This window comes from Prionailurus bengalensis, chromosome A1 (assembly GCF_016509475.1).
Source record: "Prionailurus bengalensis isolate Pbe53 chromosome A1, Fcat_Pben_1.1_paternal_pri, whole genome shotgun sequence".
In the NCBI taxonomy this organism is placed as follows: Eukaryota; Metazoa; Chordata; class Mammalia; order Carnivora; family Felidae; genus Prionailurus; species Prionailurus bengalensis.
This window is the reverse complement of record NC_057343.1, coordinates 18,967,855-18,988,220: the sequence shown is the minus strand read 5'-3', so window position 1 is coordinate 18,988,220 and position 20,366 is coordinate 18,967,855. Positions and strand designations below refer to the sequence as shown.

Sequence of the window (20,366 nt, the reverse complement as noted above, 5' to 3'; positions counted from 1 at the left end):
GATACTGCTGCTATCAACAGTGGGGTGCACGCACCCCTTCGAATCTGTATTTTTGTATCCTTTGAGTAAATACCTAATAGCGCAATTGCTGGATCATAGGGCAGTTCTATTTTTGGTTTTTTGAGAAACCTCCATCCTGTTCTCCAGAGTGGCTGCAACTCCTGGTAACTTTTGATCTGATTTCTGTCCCTAGAGCTTTGTCTTCTTCACATTGTTATATAAGTGGAATCATATAGTGCTGTCTCTTTGATCTCACTCTGTCCACATAGCATAATGACTCTGATGTTCCTGCAAAGTAATAATCTGGCTGTTGCTTTAATGCTGCACCAATTACAACACTTTTTCTTTATGTGCATTTTAAGTGTATACAGAGCTGTGAACAGCTAAATATGCCATAGGGTCATTGTAGCATATCTCAAAGTTTTGTCTGAAGACCAGCACCAGAATCACCTGGGGTGCTGAATCTCAGATTCAGATCTTCTGAGTTACTCAGTAATGTATATCAGTAAGTGCCTCCATGTGACTTTTATGCATGAGTAAAATCCTAAACTGTCAAGTATTCCAAAATGAACAAGAATATCAGAGTTAACTGGTTCTGAATTTGAATCTAGCTCTGCCATTGACTAGCTGCAGAAAGTTGGGCAAATTACTTAAACTCTCTGCACCATTTTTTTTTCCCTTTGCACTTGGAAATTATTTATTCACCGAATATGAGCATCTATTATATGACAGGCATGGTTCTAGAAACTGGGAATGCAGCAGTGAATAAGACAAAGTCCATTCCTTCATGGAACACACATTCTGTCAGAGTGAGATAATAAGCATTTAAGCATATAAATATGGGATAAATTTCACTTAGTGATACTCTGTAGAAAATAAAACAAGGTTTTGACATAGAGGGTACCTTAGATAAGGTACAATCTAGATTACTTGCCACAAAGAAACTCAAAAATACATTTAAATAACATGGAAGTGGTTCCCCCCTCCCCTTTGTTTGTGACTGTCTGGAGGAGGTGGGTAAGGACAGAGGTAGGATGGCTGTCATCCTCATCTCCGGAATCCTTCATCTCTCCATCCCCTAGCTGCTTCAGCTCCTATCATCTGGCCTATATTCCAACTAGGAGGAAGGAGAAAAAGGCTGTGGGGAACTTGTGCCCATTTTTAAGGGCACATCACCTCTACCCACATTCTATTGATTAGATGCAGACATACCTGCCTGCAAGGGAGGCTGGGAAATGTAGTCTCTGCTGTGGCCATGTGTTGAGCTAAAGCTCCAGAGAAAGAAGCAAACAGGGACTGGTAGACAGCAGTAATCCCTGCCAGAGAGTGTGACTGGATGGCACAGGAGGCTACAGAAGTCAAAGAAGGCCTCTTTTGGAAAGTGACAGTTGAAGGAGTCAGAGAGTTGAGCAAGGCTGAATTTCAATCCCTGCTTGTGACCTTCAGCCCGGTACTCTCATATAGGTCACAGCCTATCTGCCCCAATGAAGGAGGTTAAGTAATATACAGGATGGATAGTGCAGTAGAGTTGACTAGGATCAGGATAATTGGGACAGGATATACCTCCAGAGAAGCTGTGAATCTGAGATGGCGGTTTCAGTCCCCTTTGTCAACCTTAAAAGAAAAAAAAAAAAAAAAAGCTAGGGTTATTATAAGAAATTGGGAAAAGGATGAAGTAACTATTAAATGTGATTTGGGGGTCCCTGGGTGGCTCAGTCGGTTAAACGCCCAACTTCGGCTTAGGCCATGATTTCGCGATTCGTGAGTTGGAGCCCCGAATCAGACTCTGTGCTGACAGCTCAGAGCCTGAAGCCTGCTTTGGATTCTGTCTCCCTCTTTCTGCCCCTCCCCCGCCTCTCAAAAATAAATAAACATTTTTAAAAAGTTTAATGTGATTTTAATGGACTATTACACTCATGAATGGATTTTCAACCAGATATCAAGTGATATCAAATTAAGTATACTCTCTTGGTAATATTCTATGTCTTGATCTGGGTGGTGGTTCACATGGGCAAATTCATTCTGAGATAATTCATTAAGCACATTTTCCTCAACATGTTTATGACTTGTGCACTCTTCTGTATTTCAGATTACAAAAAAATTTGCCACCAATCTTGATTCTTTTTTGAAGTTGTGGGGGGAAAGTTAATGTCAGCATTCAACTGCCCACGTGTAACTCTAAGCTAGAGGTTCCTGGGTGGCCCAACTGGTTAAGTATCTGATTCTTAATTTCAGCTCAGGTCATGATCTCACAGGTTCCTGGGTTCCAGCTCTGAGTTGGGCTCAGCACCCATAGCACTGGCAGCACAAAGCCTGCTTGGGATTCTCCCTGTCTGTCTGTCTGTCTCTCTCTCTCTCTCTCTCTGCCTCTCGAGTGTGTGCACAAGCTTGCTCTCTCTCTATCTTTCTCAACATAAATAAATAGGGGCACCTGGATGGTTCAGCCAGTTGAGCCACTGACTCTTGGTTTCAGCTCAGGTCATGATCTCACGGGCTTGTGAATTTAAGACCCTGGTTGGGGGTCTGCGTTGACGGTGCAGAGCCTCCTTAAGATTCTCTCTCTGATCCTCCCTCTCAAAAATAAAATAAAATAAAATAAAAAATGTTTAATTAAAAAAATATGGGCACCTGGGTGGCTCAGTCGGTTAAGCCTCCAACTTCGGCTTAAGTCACAATCTCACAGCTGGAGCCCCGCATCTGGGTCTGTGCTGACAGCTCAGAACCTGGAGCCTGCTTCAGATTCTGTGTCTCCCTCTCTCTCTCCCCTCCCCCGCTTATGCTCTGTCTCTCTCTCTCTCTCAAATATAAACATTAAAATTTTTTTAATTGAAAAAAAATGATAAATAAATTTAAACATTAAGCCAGAGGTTCCCACGTGACCTATTAGCTGGCATCTTCCCAGAGGGTTTATGCTCACGCACTTCCAGGTTTGATCGATCACCCCTCATCCACTGTTCACTGCCTTCACGGAGGGCAGAAAAAGTCAAGCCTTTCTCTTGCAGATTTCTATCCGTAAAACCATTTTTGAAAAGACGAAACATGTATGTCTCACGTGTCTTGACTCTACATCAAGAACAGTGCCTGAAAAGAAATACTAATTTATCGGGCAGCGTGTCCTATGGTAAATTTTCTTTTTTAACCTTGGTGGCTACAGATCATCTAGAGGATGTGATGAATGCTGTGGATCCTCTCCCCCAAAACCGCCCAGTAAGGTCAGTTCTCCGCCTCCTTTTACTGGCTCCCAAAGTAGCATTTGCACAGTAACTCCCCCCCTCCACACCCTCCCTCCACCATCTGGGTCCTGCCTCAACCAGCGTATCTTAGCTGAACTCAGGCATCGATTTTACCTCCTCGACTAGAATCGCCTGGAAGCAGCGCACGCAACGTGGCCGCCCGCGGGCGAGTCCGGAACGCAGTTAGCCGCCCCTGTTGCCCCCCGGAACCGGAAGAGAAGGAACGCGCCAGGCTGGGGAACGGAAGAGAGGGCGAGGGATGTGTTTAGCAGAGGGACCCGCCACTCCGTTGTGTGTACGATTGTGTTTGCTTCTTGGCGATGTTTCCAAGAGTCTCCGCGATCATACCTCTTCGCCTCCTCTACCCCTTCCCTTTATGCCCTGGAGGCTCAGAGGCACCGGCGGCTGCGATTGTGCGACTCGGTGCTCCGCACGGAACGGTCAGGTACCGCATTTCGGCGCTGTGGGCCCCGCAGGTCTTCAGGCAACCCCTGGCCTCCCGCCGGTGTATTCAGTGATCTTTCTCCTGGGGTCGATGTTACTACCCGCGAGGTCCTAAAAGCCGTTGCTTTACATCTGAGGAAAGGGAAATCCCAGAAAGGTAAAATGACTTGCCCAAGGTCATATGTGAGTGAGAAACAGAGCTACGGATACGTGCATGGTTTGTCCTGTGCTCTCTACTACGTACCGCGCCTCGTACCTCTTGCCACTTCTCCCCTCATTCAATCCAGCCTCCAGAAGTAAAGTTGTCTTATTTTATTTTATTACTTGCCAAGAGTATAATGGTCTCATTCCAGCCTCCATTTATCCTCTGGTTCATTATTGAAAGTGTTTACAATGTACCAATACTGTTGTTAAGTCCCGAATAAAAACGATCCTGCCATCACGGAGCTTATGATTCCACCAGGCAGGCAATTCAAGTACAGTGGAGTAAAGCTGAGATGGTGTAGGTAACACAGACTGCTTTAATAAAGTAATCGCTGGGTGAGCAAGTCGGGACAGCTAACCATTGAAGGAAAGAAAGGTTCAGAGTATCCTTTCTGGAAAAGAAATCTGATAAACTGTGGAGGGGAACTAAGGGTTGGAGCTAGCCAGGCAACAAAGGGTAGTTATGCATACTTTATGTTGGTATTTCTTCTCTGAGAACTCACATCATTATGAAAACTTAATTTTACTGCATTATAGTCCCTGCAGAACGATTTGGGGCCAGTCTGGTTAAGTGCAGCTCTAAGCAAGTTGGTAGCAGTGGGGATGGGAAGTAACAGCTGGATGGAGGAGAAAAATTGCACAGGTAGAATTGATATGTGACATATGAGGAAATAAGGGTAAGGTAGTGAAAAGATTTCAGCTGGCTGCCTTGGAGGATTAGGGTACCATTAATGTTAACAGAAGAATGAGGAGCAGCTTTGAGAAGGCTTTTTAAAATACGTCACGGTTTTGAAAATACAAAATATCTATTATGGGAAGGAGCCTCTTCGGTACAGAAGGGTGAAAAATGGAAAGTCAGTAGGAGAGGGGACTCTTGAACGTGGATTTGGATGTGTTGGATTTGAAGTGCTATGGAGGGGTGCCCACGTGGCACAGTCGGTTAAGCACCCGACTCTTGGTTTCAGCTCGGGTCATGATCTCACGGTTCGCCTGCATTGGGCTCTGTGCTGGCAGCACGAAGCCTGCTCGGGATTCTCTCTCTCCCTCTGTCTCTGCCCCTCCCCCACTTGCGCTGTCTCTGTCTCTCTCAAAATAAACAAATAAACTTAAAAAACTTTTTTTTTTTCTTAAATGAAGTGCTGAGGAGATGGAGGCTCTCAGCAGAAACAAGCCCAAGTGGGAGGTTACGACTGGAGTTTTATTATTTTAGTGTTATGAAGTTAACTGCCTGTTCCTGAGTTTCCTGCAGTAAACACAGATTACTTTCTGTAGCCTTGTAACAGCCTTGGAAGGAAACATTGAAGGAGGGAGGTTGTATGTGAAATTCATTCTCCTGATTGACACCTTTCTGTTATAACACCTTTAATGTTAATTTAACTTGTATGGGGCGCCTGGGTGGCGCAGTCGGTTAAGCGTCCGACTTCAGCCAGGTCACGATCTCACGGTCCGTGAGTTCGAGCCCCGCGTCAGACTCTGGGCTGATGGCTCAGAGCCTGGAGCCTGTTTCCGATTCTGTGTCTCCCTCTCTCTCTGCCCCTCCCCCGTTCATGCTCTGTCTCTCTCTGTCCCCCAAAAATTAAAAAAAGAAAAAATTAAAAATAACTTGTACATACAAAATAATAGAGCATTTTCCTAAATTGAATTGTACCACATGGTGAATGATATTATGATGAAGGTCCTGTGTACTGATTATGAGGATGCTAGTTATGTGCCTGGTTTTGCGTTCTAGTTGTTAAGTGCCTGATTTGATAGCCTCTGTCATTTTTTTTAAATTTATTTATTTTGAGAGAGAGCGAGCATCATGGGAGCGGGAAACGGGCAGAGAGAGAGAGGGAGAGAGAGAATCCCAAGCAGGCTCTGTGCTGTCAGCGCTGAGCTGACGTGGGGCTCGATCTCATGAACTCCTGAGATCATGACCTAAGCCAAAATCAAGAGTCGGACGCTTAACTGACTGAGCCACCCACACACCTGAGCCTCTGGCATACATGCATGTATTTGTGTGTGTGTGTGTGTGTGTGTGTGTGTGTGTATACACACACACACATATATAAAAGAGGCTTTGTGCCCAACGTGGGGCTTGAACTCACGACTCTGAGATCAAGAGTTGCATGCTTCACCAGCTGAGCCAGCCAGGCGCCCCACCTCTGAAATTTTTATAAGATCAGATAATTTGGTTCCACATTTTTGGAAGTAGCCATTTTGTCTTTCATTAAAATGTCCCTAGCCTGGTACTCGCGTTTGCTAGCTTTGAGAACTTGGTATAATAAGTAACCCAGGGTCTGATGTAGGGTCTTGAGATGAGTTACATCAGAATCGCCTGGTATCTTGGTTAAATGCAGGCATGTCCTTGGGCCCCATTCCAAACTTAGCAACTAAGAATCTCAGGAATATGTTTTAAATAAGCTCCCTGTGTAATTCATATGATCCCTAAAGGTTAAGAGCCACTGATTTAACATCTTTGAATGTTAAGTTCTTCTTCTTCTATAATACAGTTTCTTCTTCTATAATACAAATAGTAAAACTGGTCCTATAAGATCGTAAGGATTAAATGACATACGTAGCATAGCTCCTCCAATGTGGTCCTCTGATGGGCAGCATCAGCGTTACTTGAAACTTGTTAGAAATGCAAACTCTGAGTCCCTCTTCAAAGCTACTGAATCAATTCCTTGGTTGGACCACAGAACCTGTTTTTTAAAAGTCACTTAGGTAACTCTTAAGCATATTGAAGTTTGAGAAACAGTGTTCTAACCTGTTATCTTCATAAAGATAGGGACCATGAAATTCTTATTTACTAATGTATCACCAGTGTGTAGGGTAGTGCTCGACACAAAATAGATGCTCATTGTGTTTAATGAATGACTTTTCATACGTCATACTCTCTTAATCTAACACATTGATTAGTTTTTAAAGTTCTTCAGTATCAAGTATCAAAAGGTTTTTAACATCACAAAATAAAATTAGCTATTTGGGTTACTTAGATTTGGCAAATCTTTTGCATGAATTTGAAATAGATGTAATCATTTGTATTGTTCTTTTTCACAAATGTATCTAATGAAGAAAGCAGAAAGTAGCCACTGAATATCCTTTTTTTGTTCCATTTTAGCTTAGTTTACAAATGGTGATTGGTTAAATGACACGTAGCTCAGGGAGAAAGTTAATCAGATTAGAATAATATCCAGACATGGCTTTTGTTTTTTTATTTTTTAAGTTTATTTTACTTATTTTGAGAGAGAGAGAGACAGAGGAAATGGGAGGGACAGAGAGAGAATCCCAAGTAGGCTTCACACTGCAGTGTGGAGCCTGACGTGGGGCTCGAACTCAACAACCATGAGATCATGACCTGAGCCAAAATCAATACTTGGCCACTTAATTGACTGAGCCACCCAGGCGCCCCTTTTATTTTTTTATTTTATTTTTAAACAATCATTTATTCTTGAGAGAGAGAGAGAACACACATGTGGGAAGGGAGTGGAGAGGGGGAGGGGTGCAGACAGGGAACGAGAGAATCCCAAGCACACTTCTGCATTGTGGAGCCCAATGCAGGGGAAATCATAACCTCAGCTGAAATCCAGAGGTGGACTGCTTAACCAACTGAGCCACCCAGGAGCCCCTATCCAGACATGTTTTTTAAAGAAAGTAACCTTTCTTTGTTAATAGAAATGTTTATAGCTTTCAAAGAGGTATTATTATATCATGTTAAGGACATGGCAGTCAGTCAGTTTGGGGTTTGAAAATAATAAATTGAAATTTACTAACCCTGTCAGTGTTTTGCAGCCTTTTTTTTTTTTTTAAATGTTAGTTCCTGTCTTTTGTTAACCTGTAAACAATTACTCGTTTTTGATTTGTTGAAGCAATAGGTCAGACAGCATATGTCACCATATCTGTCAAAGTGGCTAGCCATAAAAACTCCAGCACCACATTCATCTGAAGGGCATTCCTGACAAAGGCAACTGATTTGCCATTTTCGTCCACTTAATAGTATTTCAGGACAGCTGCCTTAACCTTCTTTCTCTTATGCTTATTCTTCTGGGAGTGGTAGAAGACTTCTTCCTTTTCTTAACACCGCCGTGAAGTCTTAACACAAGATCAAGGGTAGACTCCTTTGGAATGTTGTGACAGGCCCGGTATATCCATCTTCCGGTTGCCCGCCAGTGGAGATTGGTCTCCGCTGATCAAGAGGAATTCCTCCCTTATCCTGGATCTTGGCCTTTCCGTTTTGTCTTCTTTTTGAGGGATCAGCCTGGAGAGTGATGGTCTTCCCCATAAGGGTTTTCACAAAAATCTGCAGCTCGGCGGTCATTCCGCTGCCAAGAGCGGATCAGAAAGTTGCGACCTTTTTTAATGTCATGGAACAAATAGAAAATGATCCTGAGGTAAATGGAGGGAGGCAACAGTTAAGTGCACCAGCAGCCCAGGCCTCCCTCAGCTACCCCAAGGACAAGTTGATCAATCAGTGTCTCAGCACATCTGTAACCCATTTGTGACTCACCAGCATGTCTTAGGTCTTAGTGAGCTTTAAGCTACATGACCTTGGGTAAATCGCTTCACTTCTCTGGTTTCCAGTTTCCTTATCTGCAGAATGGGGATAATACTTGCCTTATGGAGTTGATGTGGGTATGAGAAAATGTACATAAAATATGTTGCACCAGACTAGGCACATATTCTGTATTCAATAAATGTTAAAATTGCTTCATTATGGTTGCTGACAATAATAATAAAAAGCAAAAGGGAAGGGTTCGAATTGGAAAATTTTAAAACAGAAGCAGTGCTTTTGGGTCACTTTATTATTTTTCATTGTATTTTTCATTTTTTTAATACATCTTTCTAGGACAAAAAGTGAAGTCCACCGATATTTTGGCACGAACAACGTGATCTGTAACAAGAAAGATGAGCAGTCTGCTCCAACACGTGATATTTCCAAGGAAACAGAGACCCAAGAGAGTGTGAAGGAGAACACAAAAAAAGACTTGTTAGGTATTATTAAGGGCATGCGAGTTGAATTAAGCACAGCCAAAGTACAAACAACAAGGCCACCCAATAGAAGACAACTTAAGAGTATAGAGGCTACAACTGGCAGGCTTCACAAAGTTCCGGAAGATGCCCCAAAAAAGAGGTAAATTGAATGGAATTTCAACTGCGCTGAAAGTACTTTTTGAAACTCCTTTTTCTTTTAGAAAGGAATTTTAAATTAGAGGATCTGGGAGATACTGCATGAAGATTATCAGTTTGTAAACACGGAGACTTTAATACTTACTTGAAAGATACTGTTACCCTTCTGTATTTAAATAGGAAGGGGACATGTGCATACAATCTAGAGAGGAAAAAGTAGAGATCTAATTGAGAATTCCACATATTCTTTTACATATTCATCAGTGTTATTAACTGTCACTTAATTGCCTCTTTAAACTGTTAATTACCAAATTGTTTATATCCTGATTTGGAAGTAGCTTCGTGTCTCGGAAGGACTTGTTTCTTTGAAATTTCCATTTAAAAAATTCCAGCTAGGATAGAATGTAAGCATGTTGATTACAACTGTTGTATATGATTTCCTTTGACCAGTAATTATCAGTGTTCTCTACTTACATGATTTCCTTAACATGTAATTATTTGTGCTTGTCGAAAGAGTATTATACTTCATTGATTCTAAGTGCAATCAGTAATATCTTAGCATTGTGTTGTGGTTTCAATGACAGTGTTTTGTTTTAATGATAGATAAATAATGGTGTTTCTTACATCAATCAAGTAATAAGGTATGTGGCTTGAAGATCCCCATCTCTGACTTCTCTTAGCAGAATCAACAGATAATGTAGATTCCTATCTTCCAGAACGACTTAATACTTTCATGAAACTTCTTGTCTCTATATTGTATCATATTGTATCAAAACTACCTCTGGAAAGCATAATTGGGTGGTAGGAAAAAAGCTAGTTCAAAAAATGAGTGGCCATCAAAGCTACCTCCTTCTCTTTACTTTTTTTAAGTAATCTCTACACCTAACATGGGACTTGAACCCATAACCCTGAGGTCAAGAGTCAGATGCTCTACCGAGCCAGCCAGGTACCCCATCCTCTTCCTCCCTTTTAGAAACAAAATAAAACAAAAACACTACATAAAAGTATATGGAATTAGGGGTGCCTGGGTGACTCAGTTGGTTGAGCATCCAACTCTTGATTTCGGCTCAGGTCAGGATCCCAGGGTCATGGGATTGAGCTCCACATCAGGCTCTGTGCTGAGCTTGGAGGCTGCTTAAGATACATCCTCTCTCTCTCCCTCTCTCCCTTTCTGTCTCTCTTCCCCTCTTCCCCCCCACCGCTCCCCCTCTCCTTCCACTCCTCTGCCCTGCACGTGCACACACACACACTCTCTCCTTCTCAAATAAAAATCAAAAAAAATTTTTTTGTTATTAAATTTTGTTTAATGTTTATTTTTGAGAGAGAGAGACAGAGACAGAGTGCGAGCAGGGGAGGGGTAGAGAGTGGGGGAGACACAGAATCCGAGGCAGGCTCCAGGCTCTGAGCGGTCAGCACAAAGCCCGACACAGGGCTTGAACTCAAACTGCGAAATCAGGACCTGAGCCAAAGTCAGATGGTTAACTGAGCCACCCAGGTGCCCCTCCCCCCCCCCCAAATTTTTTTTTTAAGTACATAGAATTAGACAATACAGACACACATATATAAAAATACTTACCAAGAGTTTTTTTTAAGCTCGCAGACCTGTTTGTGACCCATTTTGCTTTTTTTATAATTATACAATTTAATTATCTGTTATGGAAATGGTTAAAATGAGCTGAATGTTTTGCAAAGACTCAGGAAAGGAAATTTTAAAAATTCCTTTCCAATTAGGTATGAATGAGACAAGTAGAAAAATGTAAGAAAATTCTGCATTCAGACTGTTTTGTAAGCATTTTTAAGTTCTTGCTGCATGTTTCTGCTTTAAAGAAACCAGAATTGGAACTCTTAGAGGATGTACTATGGGTGCAGTGTATATATAAAAGCTATATGTTGGAACTTCTATTCAAAGAGGCTTTGGTCCTACATCAAAAGATTGGTGAATGAGACCTATTTGTTTTGAGTTTTTAAAAATGAATCTTTGGGGCATCTGGGTGGCTCAGTCGGTTAGGCGGCCGACTTCGGCTCAGGTCATGATCTCACGGTCCGTGAGTTCGAGCCCCGCGTCGGGCTCTGTGCTGACAGCTCAGAGCCTGGAGCCTGTTTCAGATTCTGTGTCTCCCTCTCTCTGACCCTCCCTCGTTTATGCTCTGTCTCTCTCTGTCTCAAAAATAAATAAAACATTTAAATAAATAAATAAATAAGAATCTTTTAGGGTGCCTGGCTGGCCCAGTTAGTAGAGCATGTGACTCTTGATCTCAGAGTCATGAGTTCAAGCCCCACATTGGATATAGAGTTTACTTAATAAAAAATTTTTAATGTATCTTTTAATGATTTTGTTCCCCACTCTTTTTTTTTTTTTTTAAGGGATCCCAGATGCACAGAATTGGGTAAATCATCTTTGATTCATGATGACTGTCATTGCTCTATGCATGGCCTGTTTTTTAGTTTTTTTATTTGTATTATATACTGAACCCCCATTGATATAGTTAGTGTGGCTGCATAACAGTTGCCCCAAAATTTAGTGGCATAAAACAACCATTTTTTTATGCTCATGGATTCTGTGGGTCAGTAGTGTGGGCAGAGCACAGTGGAGAAGGGTAATCTCTGTTCCGTGCTGTCCTTACTCAGAAGACTTGCAAGTCCAGAGGCTGGAATCATCTGAAGGTTTGCTCATTCATTGCTCTGACAGTTGAAGCTGGCTGTTAGCTGAGACCTAAGCCAGGACTGTTACCGGAAACACCTACCTATGGCCTCTCTGTGTGGCCTGGGCTTCCTCACTACATGGCGGCTGGGTTCCTAGGGCGAGTGTCCCAAGAGAAAGGGAGCCGGAAGGAATTTGTATTGTTTTTATGATGTAGCCTTGGAATCAGATTGGACACTGCCACTCTCATTTCCTGTTTCATATTGACTTTTGAGGGGTACTTGCTTTTTATCATAGCAACTGCCAGAAAACCCATCTTCACAAAGATGATGTCAACAAAAGGCATGCGGTAGTCTAGTGTTAAAACCAGGACTACCTTGCCTTAGTAGTTCAGTCACTGACAGATTGCTGTATTTCCTTGTAGTGCTCCAGGGTTCCTTAGGGCATAGTTTGGGAACCAAGATCGTATTCTACATTGAGCTCCCTGTACAAGGCTGTGGGACCAAACCCATAAGTTTCTTAGAATTCCTGTTTGTTTGAAAGACTCTCTGAGGCAGCATTTTAAATCTTGGGGTGCCTGGCCGGCTCATTTCGGTGGAGCGTGAAACTCTTGATCTTGGGGTTGTGAGCTCAAGCCCCAGGTTGGGTGTAGAGGTTACTTAAAAATAAAATCTTCAAAAAAATAATCTTTGTAAGATGTTAACAGAGGGTTTTGCAGTCATGCCTATTGTTTTCCTGACACTGCACTGAATTTGATTTCTGTTCAGAAACCATTTCTTTTTTTCAGAGAGAAAGAGTGCAGGAGCTTGAGCCCGTGGGGGAGGGGCAGAGGGAGAGAGACTCTTAAGCAGGCTCTACATACGTACGTAGCCCAGCACGGCACTCCATCTCATGACCGGAGCCGAAATCGAGTCAGACGCTCAACCAACTGAGCCACCCAGGCGCCCCTGTTCAGAAACCATTTTAAATTTTAGCATTGTTTGCTGTCTGGAGGGACTGAGAATGAGAAATGTTTTCTTTTGGATACCTGCAAGTCTTGGCTCCTTTATATGGAACGGTTCTTTCTTATCTCTTCTCACATTTTACCATCTGCAACTAAGGTTCAACACTGGAAGTCTCCTTAGACTGGCTCATCCAGTTCATTGAGTGTGTTTCCTGTTTCCCACCTTACTAGAAGCAACAATGCTGCTGAACAGAAGTCCCCTTTTCTGTAGCTTCCAGTAATGTTGATTTTCCTAAAGCTCTCCCTCACAGTGGCTTTGAGAGCCTTCAGGCTCTAAGTCTCTTTGAGGCCCTAAGTTCTCATCAATACTTGCCTCAAGGTCTTTCCAGTTTCTACCCACTGCCCAATACCCAAACCTCCTCCATACATTTTAGGTTTTTTGTTACAGTAGCACCCAACTTCCAGGCACCAAAATGTGTTCCAGTTAAGTGTTGCTGCATAACAAACCATCCCAAAGCTTGGCCGCAGCATGTCTGCCGCATAGGCAGAGGTAGCTGTGTCCGCCCCACTTGGCACTAGTGAGAGCCGGTGCAAGGCCAAAGTCTCGTGAGTCTGAATGTGTTGTGGAACTAGTAAGAACCCTGGGGAGAACAACAGTGACCACAGTTTCTAGCTCCTACTGTAACTTTCTCTCAACCAAGCAACTACCAGTCAGAAGGATTCAGCTACTTATTAATTAATGAATCCACTAGTAGAAATTTTTCTACTAGTGATTATTTCTAGTTTTCCATTAGTACAAAATAATGCTATGATTAATGTCATTCATTCATTCAGCAACTTTAGATTGCCATTAGAGCTCAGGCACTGTCCAAAGGGATGGAGGTAGAACACTGAACAAAACAAGTCTCTATTCCTTACAAATGGGGGAAGAGTCAGGGGGCGGAAGAGGATGTTTTTACGCCACACACAGACACATAGTACATTAGGTGATGAAACATGAGGAAAAATAAGAGTGATCGGTTAGAGAGGTGCTATTTTTTAAAAAGGGACCATGGAAGAATAATGATTGAGCAAAGACCTGAAATAAAGTTATAGATAAAGCAATGCAGATATCTGAGAAATGCTTTGCCTGTCAGGCACAGGGGCTGGAACTGCTTGGACCTTGCATTTGGAGTGTGCAGGATCCCTCCAATTCTATGTGTACCTGCTTATTTTCTTTAGACAAATACTCCTGGAAGTGGAACTGGTGGGTAAAAGGGTTGGGGTGTATTTTAGACTTTTAATGTATGTCATCAAATTGCCAAAAGTTATGGTGATTTGTGTCCACTCAGTAGTATCCTTCCCCTTATTCGAATTTCTTTTCTGAAATTGTGTATGCTGTATAGTTCATATTAAAGAAATTTAGGGAGTACAGAAGGGTATAAAGTATGTTTTCATGAAATAGTCTGAGTTATAGGATAGAATAGAGTTTTAAGAGACATTTTAACAAGGTCTCATTACCTTTTTAAAATCTGTGTAGAGGGGCACCTGGGTGGCTCGGTCGGTTAAGTGTCCAACTCTTGATTTTGTCTCAGGTCATGATCTCATGGTTGTGAAATCAAGCCCCGCATCGGGCTTGGGATTCATTCTCTCTCTCTCTCTCTCTCTCTCTCTCTCTCTCTCTCTCTCTCCCCCCCCCCCCGCCGCCCCTCCCCCACTCGCACTCTCTTGCTCTCAAAATAAATAAGCTTTAAAAAATAAATAAAAATAGAAAAAATGATTTGGAGTGAAGTTCAAACCTTATTCACTGGCAACAGTTTTGAAAGTAGCTCATTTCTTTTTGACTAATTGTAATAGTCCCTCTTTTATTCTATTTTTCTTCCTTGGCCGTCAGATTCTAGATCTCTCCTATCTTGGTAGGCGAAGTCCTTAAATCTTTATCCAACAACCTCAGGGATTTGGGAACTTTGATTTGCATATTAGACAGCAGATCTTTATATAGAAAGTCAAGTATAGTAAAACGTTAACTTGAATCCCACTCATTGAGATGGCAATTCTTAGTTAATATGTAAATAATATAGACAATTTCCTTTTATGTCTAGCACAGTTTTTTATTAATTTACCCTAATTTACTAAAGAGTAGCATTTTGGTTTTTTTAGCTTTTTCTTACGGAAAACTTGAAACAAAATGTAATAAACTTGTACCTAAACTACACGACATACACAAAGTGTACCTACCTGTTACGCAGCTTTAGTAATCATTTTGCCATTCTTGTGTCATCTGTGTATTCACCTACTTTGCGTCTCCTGCTAGATGATAACGATGATTTCTGGGCTTTGTTTTTGGGTTTTTTTTCAGGTAAAGTTTACATACTTTGAAGTGTACACATCTTAGCTGTAGGATTCAAGCAAATGCATATGCCCATGTGCTTATCAGATACAGAGCATTTCTCATTTCTGTCTTTCCGTCAGTAGACTTCTGTCCTGAGACAACCACTACTCTGACTTTTTTCACCTTAGGTTAATTTTGCATATTCTAGAACTTGGTGTAAATGGAATTGTACAATGCATACTCTTTTTTTTTTTTAATGTAACTTTTCATTGTTTCATTCACGTTGTAGGTGTGAGTTGAACTATTCCATCATATGAACTTACCATGATGTGCGAACAGGTTTAGCTATGTTAATATTTTCTTGCAGTATAGTTTCTGAAATAAATTGGCGTCTAATTTAAAACTCCATAAATTGGGGCACGTGGGTGGCTCAGTCGGTTGAGCATCCAACTTCAGCTCAGGTCATGATTATCATGGGCTTGCTGCTGTCAGCACGAAGCCTGCTTTGGGTCCTCTGTCCCCTTCTCTCTCTGCCACTTCCCCAGTTGTGCACACTCTCTCAAAAATAAACATTTAAAAAAATAATAAATAGGGGCGCCTGGGTGGCTCAGTCGGTTGAACGTCCGACTTCGGCTCAGGTCATGATCTCATGGTCCGGGGGTTCGAGCCTCACGTCGGGCTCTGTGCTGACCGCTCAGAGCCTGGAGCCTGCTTTGGATCCCGTGTCTCCTTCTCTCTCTGCCCCTCCCCCATTCATACTCTGTCTCTCTCTGTCTCAGAAATAAATAAAACATTAAAAAAATTTTTTTTTAAATAATAAATAATAAAATAAAAATCCAGCAAATTATAATTAAGGCTGATCCCTCCCCCTCCCCCTTTTATTTTTCTTTTCCTTACTTGTGCTTCAACAAGTATCCAGTAACTTCAGCTTTCAACATTTTAAAGTTTATATAAAACTAACACCTAATATTTACAAATTCTCGATTTTGTCAGAAATTGATTTTTTTTAATGTTTTATTTTTAAGAAAGAGAGCGCACAAGCAGGGTAGGGGCAGAGTGAGAGGGCGGCAGAGGATCAGAGACCGATGTGGGACTTGAACTCACAAACTGTGGGATCATGACCTGAGCCGAAGTCAGATGTTCAACCGCCTGAGCCACCCAGGTGCCCCAGAAATTGATTTTGTTTTAATGTTCTTATTTATTTTTGAGAGAGAGACACAGAGTGACAGCACGAGTGGGGGAGGGGCAGAGAGAGAGAGGGAGACACAGAATCCGAAGCAGGGTCCAGGCTCTGAGCTGTCGGCACAGAGTCCGATGTGGGGCTCGAACTTACAAACCGTGAGATCATGACCTGAGCTGAAGTCGGACACTTAACTGACTGAGCCACCCAGGCGCCCCTGACACTTTTTTGAATGACAGAAAAGTTTTCTCTGGAAAAAAAATCATTTTACTTCCCACTAAACAAATGGCATAGTAAGTAATGCCTGCTTTTTTTCTCACTTGCGTTTCCTTTTCCTTGTCAGAACCAAGTCCCTGAGTCCTGAGTTGGTAGCAGCCGCAGCTGCTGTTGCAGATGTTCTCCCGTTTGACAAGCAGATGACCAAGTCAGAGCTGCTCAGGCAGCTCCAGCAGCACGAGGAAGTCTCAAACGCACAGAAGGATGGAGAAAGAGCTAAAGTTAGGTTAGTGGATCAAATAGTTCTGTCAGTAATGCTGGTTTCTCAAAATAGGCTGTTTTCATGTGCGTGGTGAGTAATACGCAATTATATTCATACATTTACATTTTATATAAAATATTTCTCTTAAGTGGAATATTAGTAATTAGGTTTTTTAAAAATGATCTGAAGTAGGATTGCAGTTTGTAAAAGATCAGTGGGATGGTTAAAGTTTTCTTCTGCCAAGTTATACAATTTCTTGCTCCTAAAAAAGAAACTGTAAATTCGGTAGTGTTATTAAAAACAAATACAGGGGCGCCTGGGTGGCGCACTCGGCTAAGCATCCGACTTCAGCCAGGTCACGATCTCGCGGTCCGTGAGTTCGAGCCCCGCGTCAGGCTCTGGGCTGATGGCTCAGAGCCTGGAGCCTGTTTCCGATTCTGTGTCTCCCTCTCTCTCTGCCCCTCCCCCGTTCATGCTCTGTCTCTCTCTGTCCCAAAAATAAATAAATGTTGGAAAAAAAATTAAAAAAAAAAAAAAACAAAAAAAAACCAAATACAGAATAAGACAGTTTCTCTGAGAAGATTCATTTTTTCCGTTAAATAATCTGTTGGTCGTGTGCAGAGTGCGATCGTCTTCAGGCCTGTTTCCTTCAGTTTTTGCTCTTATCCTTATGTTTCGCTGACACCTTCCCATCCATCCTCTCGTCTCATACTTGATGCCCTGTTTGAAGTCGATATACAGCTTCAAATGTTTGATACTTTTTCGTTAGTGACACTTTTTTTTAAATAAACAACACTTCTAATTCATGTTTTAAATTCACGTTTCTGAAGAACACCTTCAAAAGTTAGTTTTCAGAAGGAAACATAAATCTTGGTGGTCTGTGGAGTGTGAATGTTAATAATGTGTGTGTGACATGTAATCTTTCATTTAAGGGGTGCCTGAGTGGCTCAGTCGGTTAAGCACCTGACTCTTCATTTCAGCTCGAGTCATGATCTCCCGGTTCATGGGTTCGAGCCCCACTTTGGGCTCTGCGCTGGCAGTGTGGAGCCTGCTTGGGATTCTCTCTCTCCCTCTCTCTCTCTGCCGCCCCCCCCAATAAATAAATAAACTTAAAAAAAATCTTTCATTTAAACATAACATTTAATGCTATATTACTGCATAGAAGTGAAGTATAAACAAAGTGATATGAATCTCATGTGTAAGAAAGTTTTTTACTGTTCTGTAGCTAAAATTTCTAATACACTGACCTTTTTCTTATTTCAGTGTCAGTAACATAATATCAGATATGAAAATTGCCAAATCTTCCACAGCTAGAGTTAGTACAAGACCAGTGCATCAAATTCAGTTTGATGAAGGATCTAACGATTACGTGGGCCAGAAGAAGACCAATGATCTTAAAAAAAGGTATTCAGGCTCTTTGCAGTCTCTTTGGTTTTGTTTGTTTCTCTGGAGGTTTACTTTATTCTGTGCCTGTTTATTGCTGAAAGGTGTTTGAGCGTTATAGATGAAATTATATCTGTTTTCTCACTCTGCGTGTACCATGTCTTACAGAGGAAAAGGTGTTCTGGGTTTAGCAGTCTTATGCTTTTCTATACCATTAATCAAGTTGGGCCCTTTCTCGCATTTACCCAGGAGATGAATAGAGGTCTCCTGATTTAGGATAAGTGGAGCTGATTTAATGCTGAATAAATGAACATTTTGTGAGAAGCATTATTTTTCATTCTGATTCATACATAACAATGTATATTCATATAATCTTTATATTTCTCTATATAATTATCATTATTCATATTTTAGAGAAATAAGCCATCATCAAAAAAAGAAAGAAAGGAAGATCCATTATAATATCTGAAACTGGTAGATTATTTGTGGCAATTTGAATTTGGTAATTTGCAGACTTCAAGATGCTAAGCCATGTTTTACATAATTATTTTATAATACAAAGCTGTCTGTATTCACATAAAGTTTCTGCTTTCTCTCCTTCAAGCCCATAAAGTGAAAGTTGGGGACAGGGAACCAGATATTTATAGCACGCTGTGACAAAAACTAACTGATCTTTGTAGGAGGAGGTGCCTACAGTGGAGTATTTTTGATGTGTTATGTATTCCGTGGATTTTCTTTTAATTATAATTCCAGCAACTTGAGTTAGCTCTTTTCAGAAGTTAAACTATGAATTTGTACAGGAAAATTGTAAAAGATGGTCAGCAGTTAACAAAGGAAGTTCAAGAGGTTACAATGACTTTGGGAAATTATTTGAATTACTAATTTAAAGTGATTTTATACCTATGACATATTATTAGATAAAATAGAATGAGTACTTGGAGTTTTACTTAAGATTCCTCAAGAATATTTAATTTCAGGGGCGCCTGGCTGGCTCCAGTCAGTAGAGCATGTAATTCTTGATCTGGGGTCATGAGTTCAAACCCCACGTTGGGTATAGAACTTACTTTAAAAAAGAATATTTAATTTCAGTCTTGTTTGAATCATTCTTTGTTGAAATGATTCCATGATTCCATACAATTATGTCAGAATGCTATATCATAATTTGATTCTTAATGATATTAGCTGTCATTAAAAACTAGAAGGTGGCGGGCACATGACTGGCTCAGTCAGTAGAGGTTGTGACTCTTGATCTGGGGGTCATGAGTTCAAGTCTCGAGTTGGGTGTAGAGATTACTTAAAAGTAAAATCTTACAGGGGCACCTAGGTGGCTCAGTCAGTTAAGTGTCCGACTTGGATTCAGGTCATGATCTCATGGTTCATGGGTTTGAACCCCATGTCGCGCTCTGTGCTGACAGCTCAGAGCCTGGAGCCTGCTTCAGATTCTGCGTCTCTCCCTCTCTCTCTGTCCCTCCCCTGCTCGCTCGCTCGCTCTCTCTCTCCCACAAATAAACATTAAAAAAAAATTTTTTTTAAGTAAAATCTTAAAAGAAAAATTAGAAAGTGGGAAGGGAGTAGCTAAAAAAGTAGGACCGGGGTTTATGTGCATATAATGGCTATATTAAAAAACTGACTGAAGGACTCTAGGATTAGGGAAAGCAGTGGTAAGACACCAAGTTGTTCTCCCTGCTCTGTCCTGGGACAGCCTGAGACAACCCACCATTAATATGCCCTGGGCTGATTCCTTCAGTAAGAGAACAGAGAAGTGTGAGGCACAGAGCACTGGCCCTAGCATACCTCAGAGTCTTGGCACTGTGCTAGACTAATCCCGGAACTGCGGCAACTTGCATGGCCTCGTTGGTCTGTTTCCTCATCTAGGAGATGCTAACTTAAATGGCTTTCTTGAGAAATAGGAAAGGGATGTGCAGACTCTATATAGTAGATGCAATGAAAACGTCTGTTCCCTTCCTTTCCCCTTTAGTACCTTCTAAAATTCCATACTTTACCAGATCATTCCCTCTTTACCATGAGTCACCTTAATCCATCATCCTGTTGACCTGATGCAAAGTTGGGGACTGCTGGGTGCAGAGAAGAATGCAAGCCCTGAGGATGGTTCTGGACCTGCTAGCGAAAACCTGAAGTGATTTGAGATCACTTTATCTAATTTTAATATGGTATTTGCATTTTTTCAGTTAGTGTGATATTGTAGAAAAAAGTAATGTGATCCAGAAAAGTATTCAAAATTATTTTAAAAGTAACTGTCCATTTTTTAAACTGGCTTTTAATCTGCCAGTAAATTTATGTAAGTATGAATGTAAGGTGATACATGAAGCAGTTGATTAAAATATGCAAGGAAAAGTTATCTGTTAACTCTCTGACATTAATTTCAATAGTTAATTAAAAATGTTATATAAAGAAAGTTAATCATTATGTTAAAATTACA

General features: G+C 41.3%; 2 protein-coding genes across 3 annotated transcripts in view; one reads left to right on the top strand and one right to left on the bottom strand.

The window, feature by feature from the left end:
• The window catches only part of SLC25A15 (solute carrier family 25 member 15), a 59,432-nt gene extending 57,818 nt beyond the window's left edge, over positions 1-1,614 (bottom strand). Inside the window, exon 1 of the mRNA XM_043577911.1 lies at positions 1,564-1,614. The gene's annotated coding sequence lies outside the window, so the exon portion shown is untranslated. The remainder of the gene's footprint in view (positions 1-1,563) is intronic.
• A 1,835-nt stretch (positions 1,615-3,449) lies between these two features.
• Positions 3,450-20,366, top strand: part of MRPS31 (mitochondrial ribosomal protein S31) — a 33,985-nt gene continuing 17,068 nt past the window's right edge. The window contains exons 1-4 of one of the 2 annotated variants that reach the window (XM_043577880.1): positions 3,450-3,678; positions 8,710-8,994; positions 16,409-16,567; positions 17,807-17,947. In XM_043577880.1, the coding sequence (XP_043433815.1) occupies positions 3,554-3,678; positions 8,710-8,994; positions 16,409-16,567; positions 17,807-17,947 (710 nt within the window). In that variant the 5' untranslated portion in view covers positions 3,450-3,553. The remainder of the gene's footprint in view (positions 3,679-8,709; positions 8,995-16,408; positions 16,568-17,806; positions 17,948-20,366) is intronic. The other variant, XM_043577890.1, reaches the window with a different exon arrangement.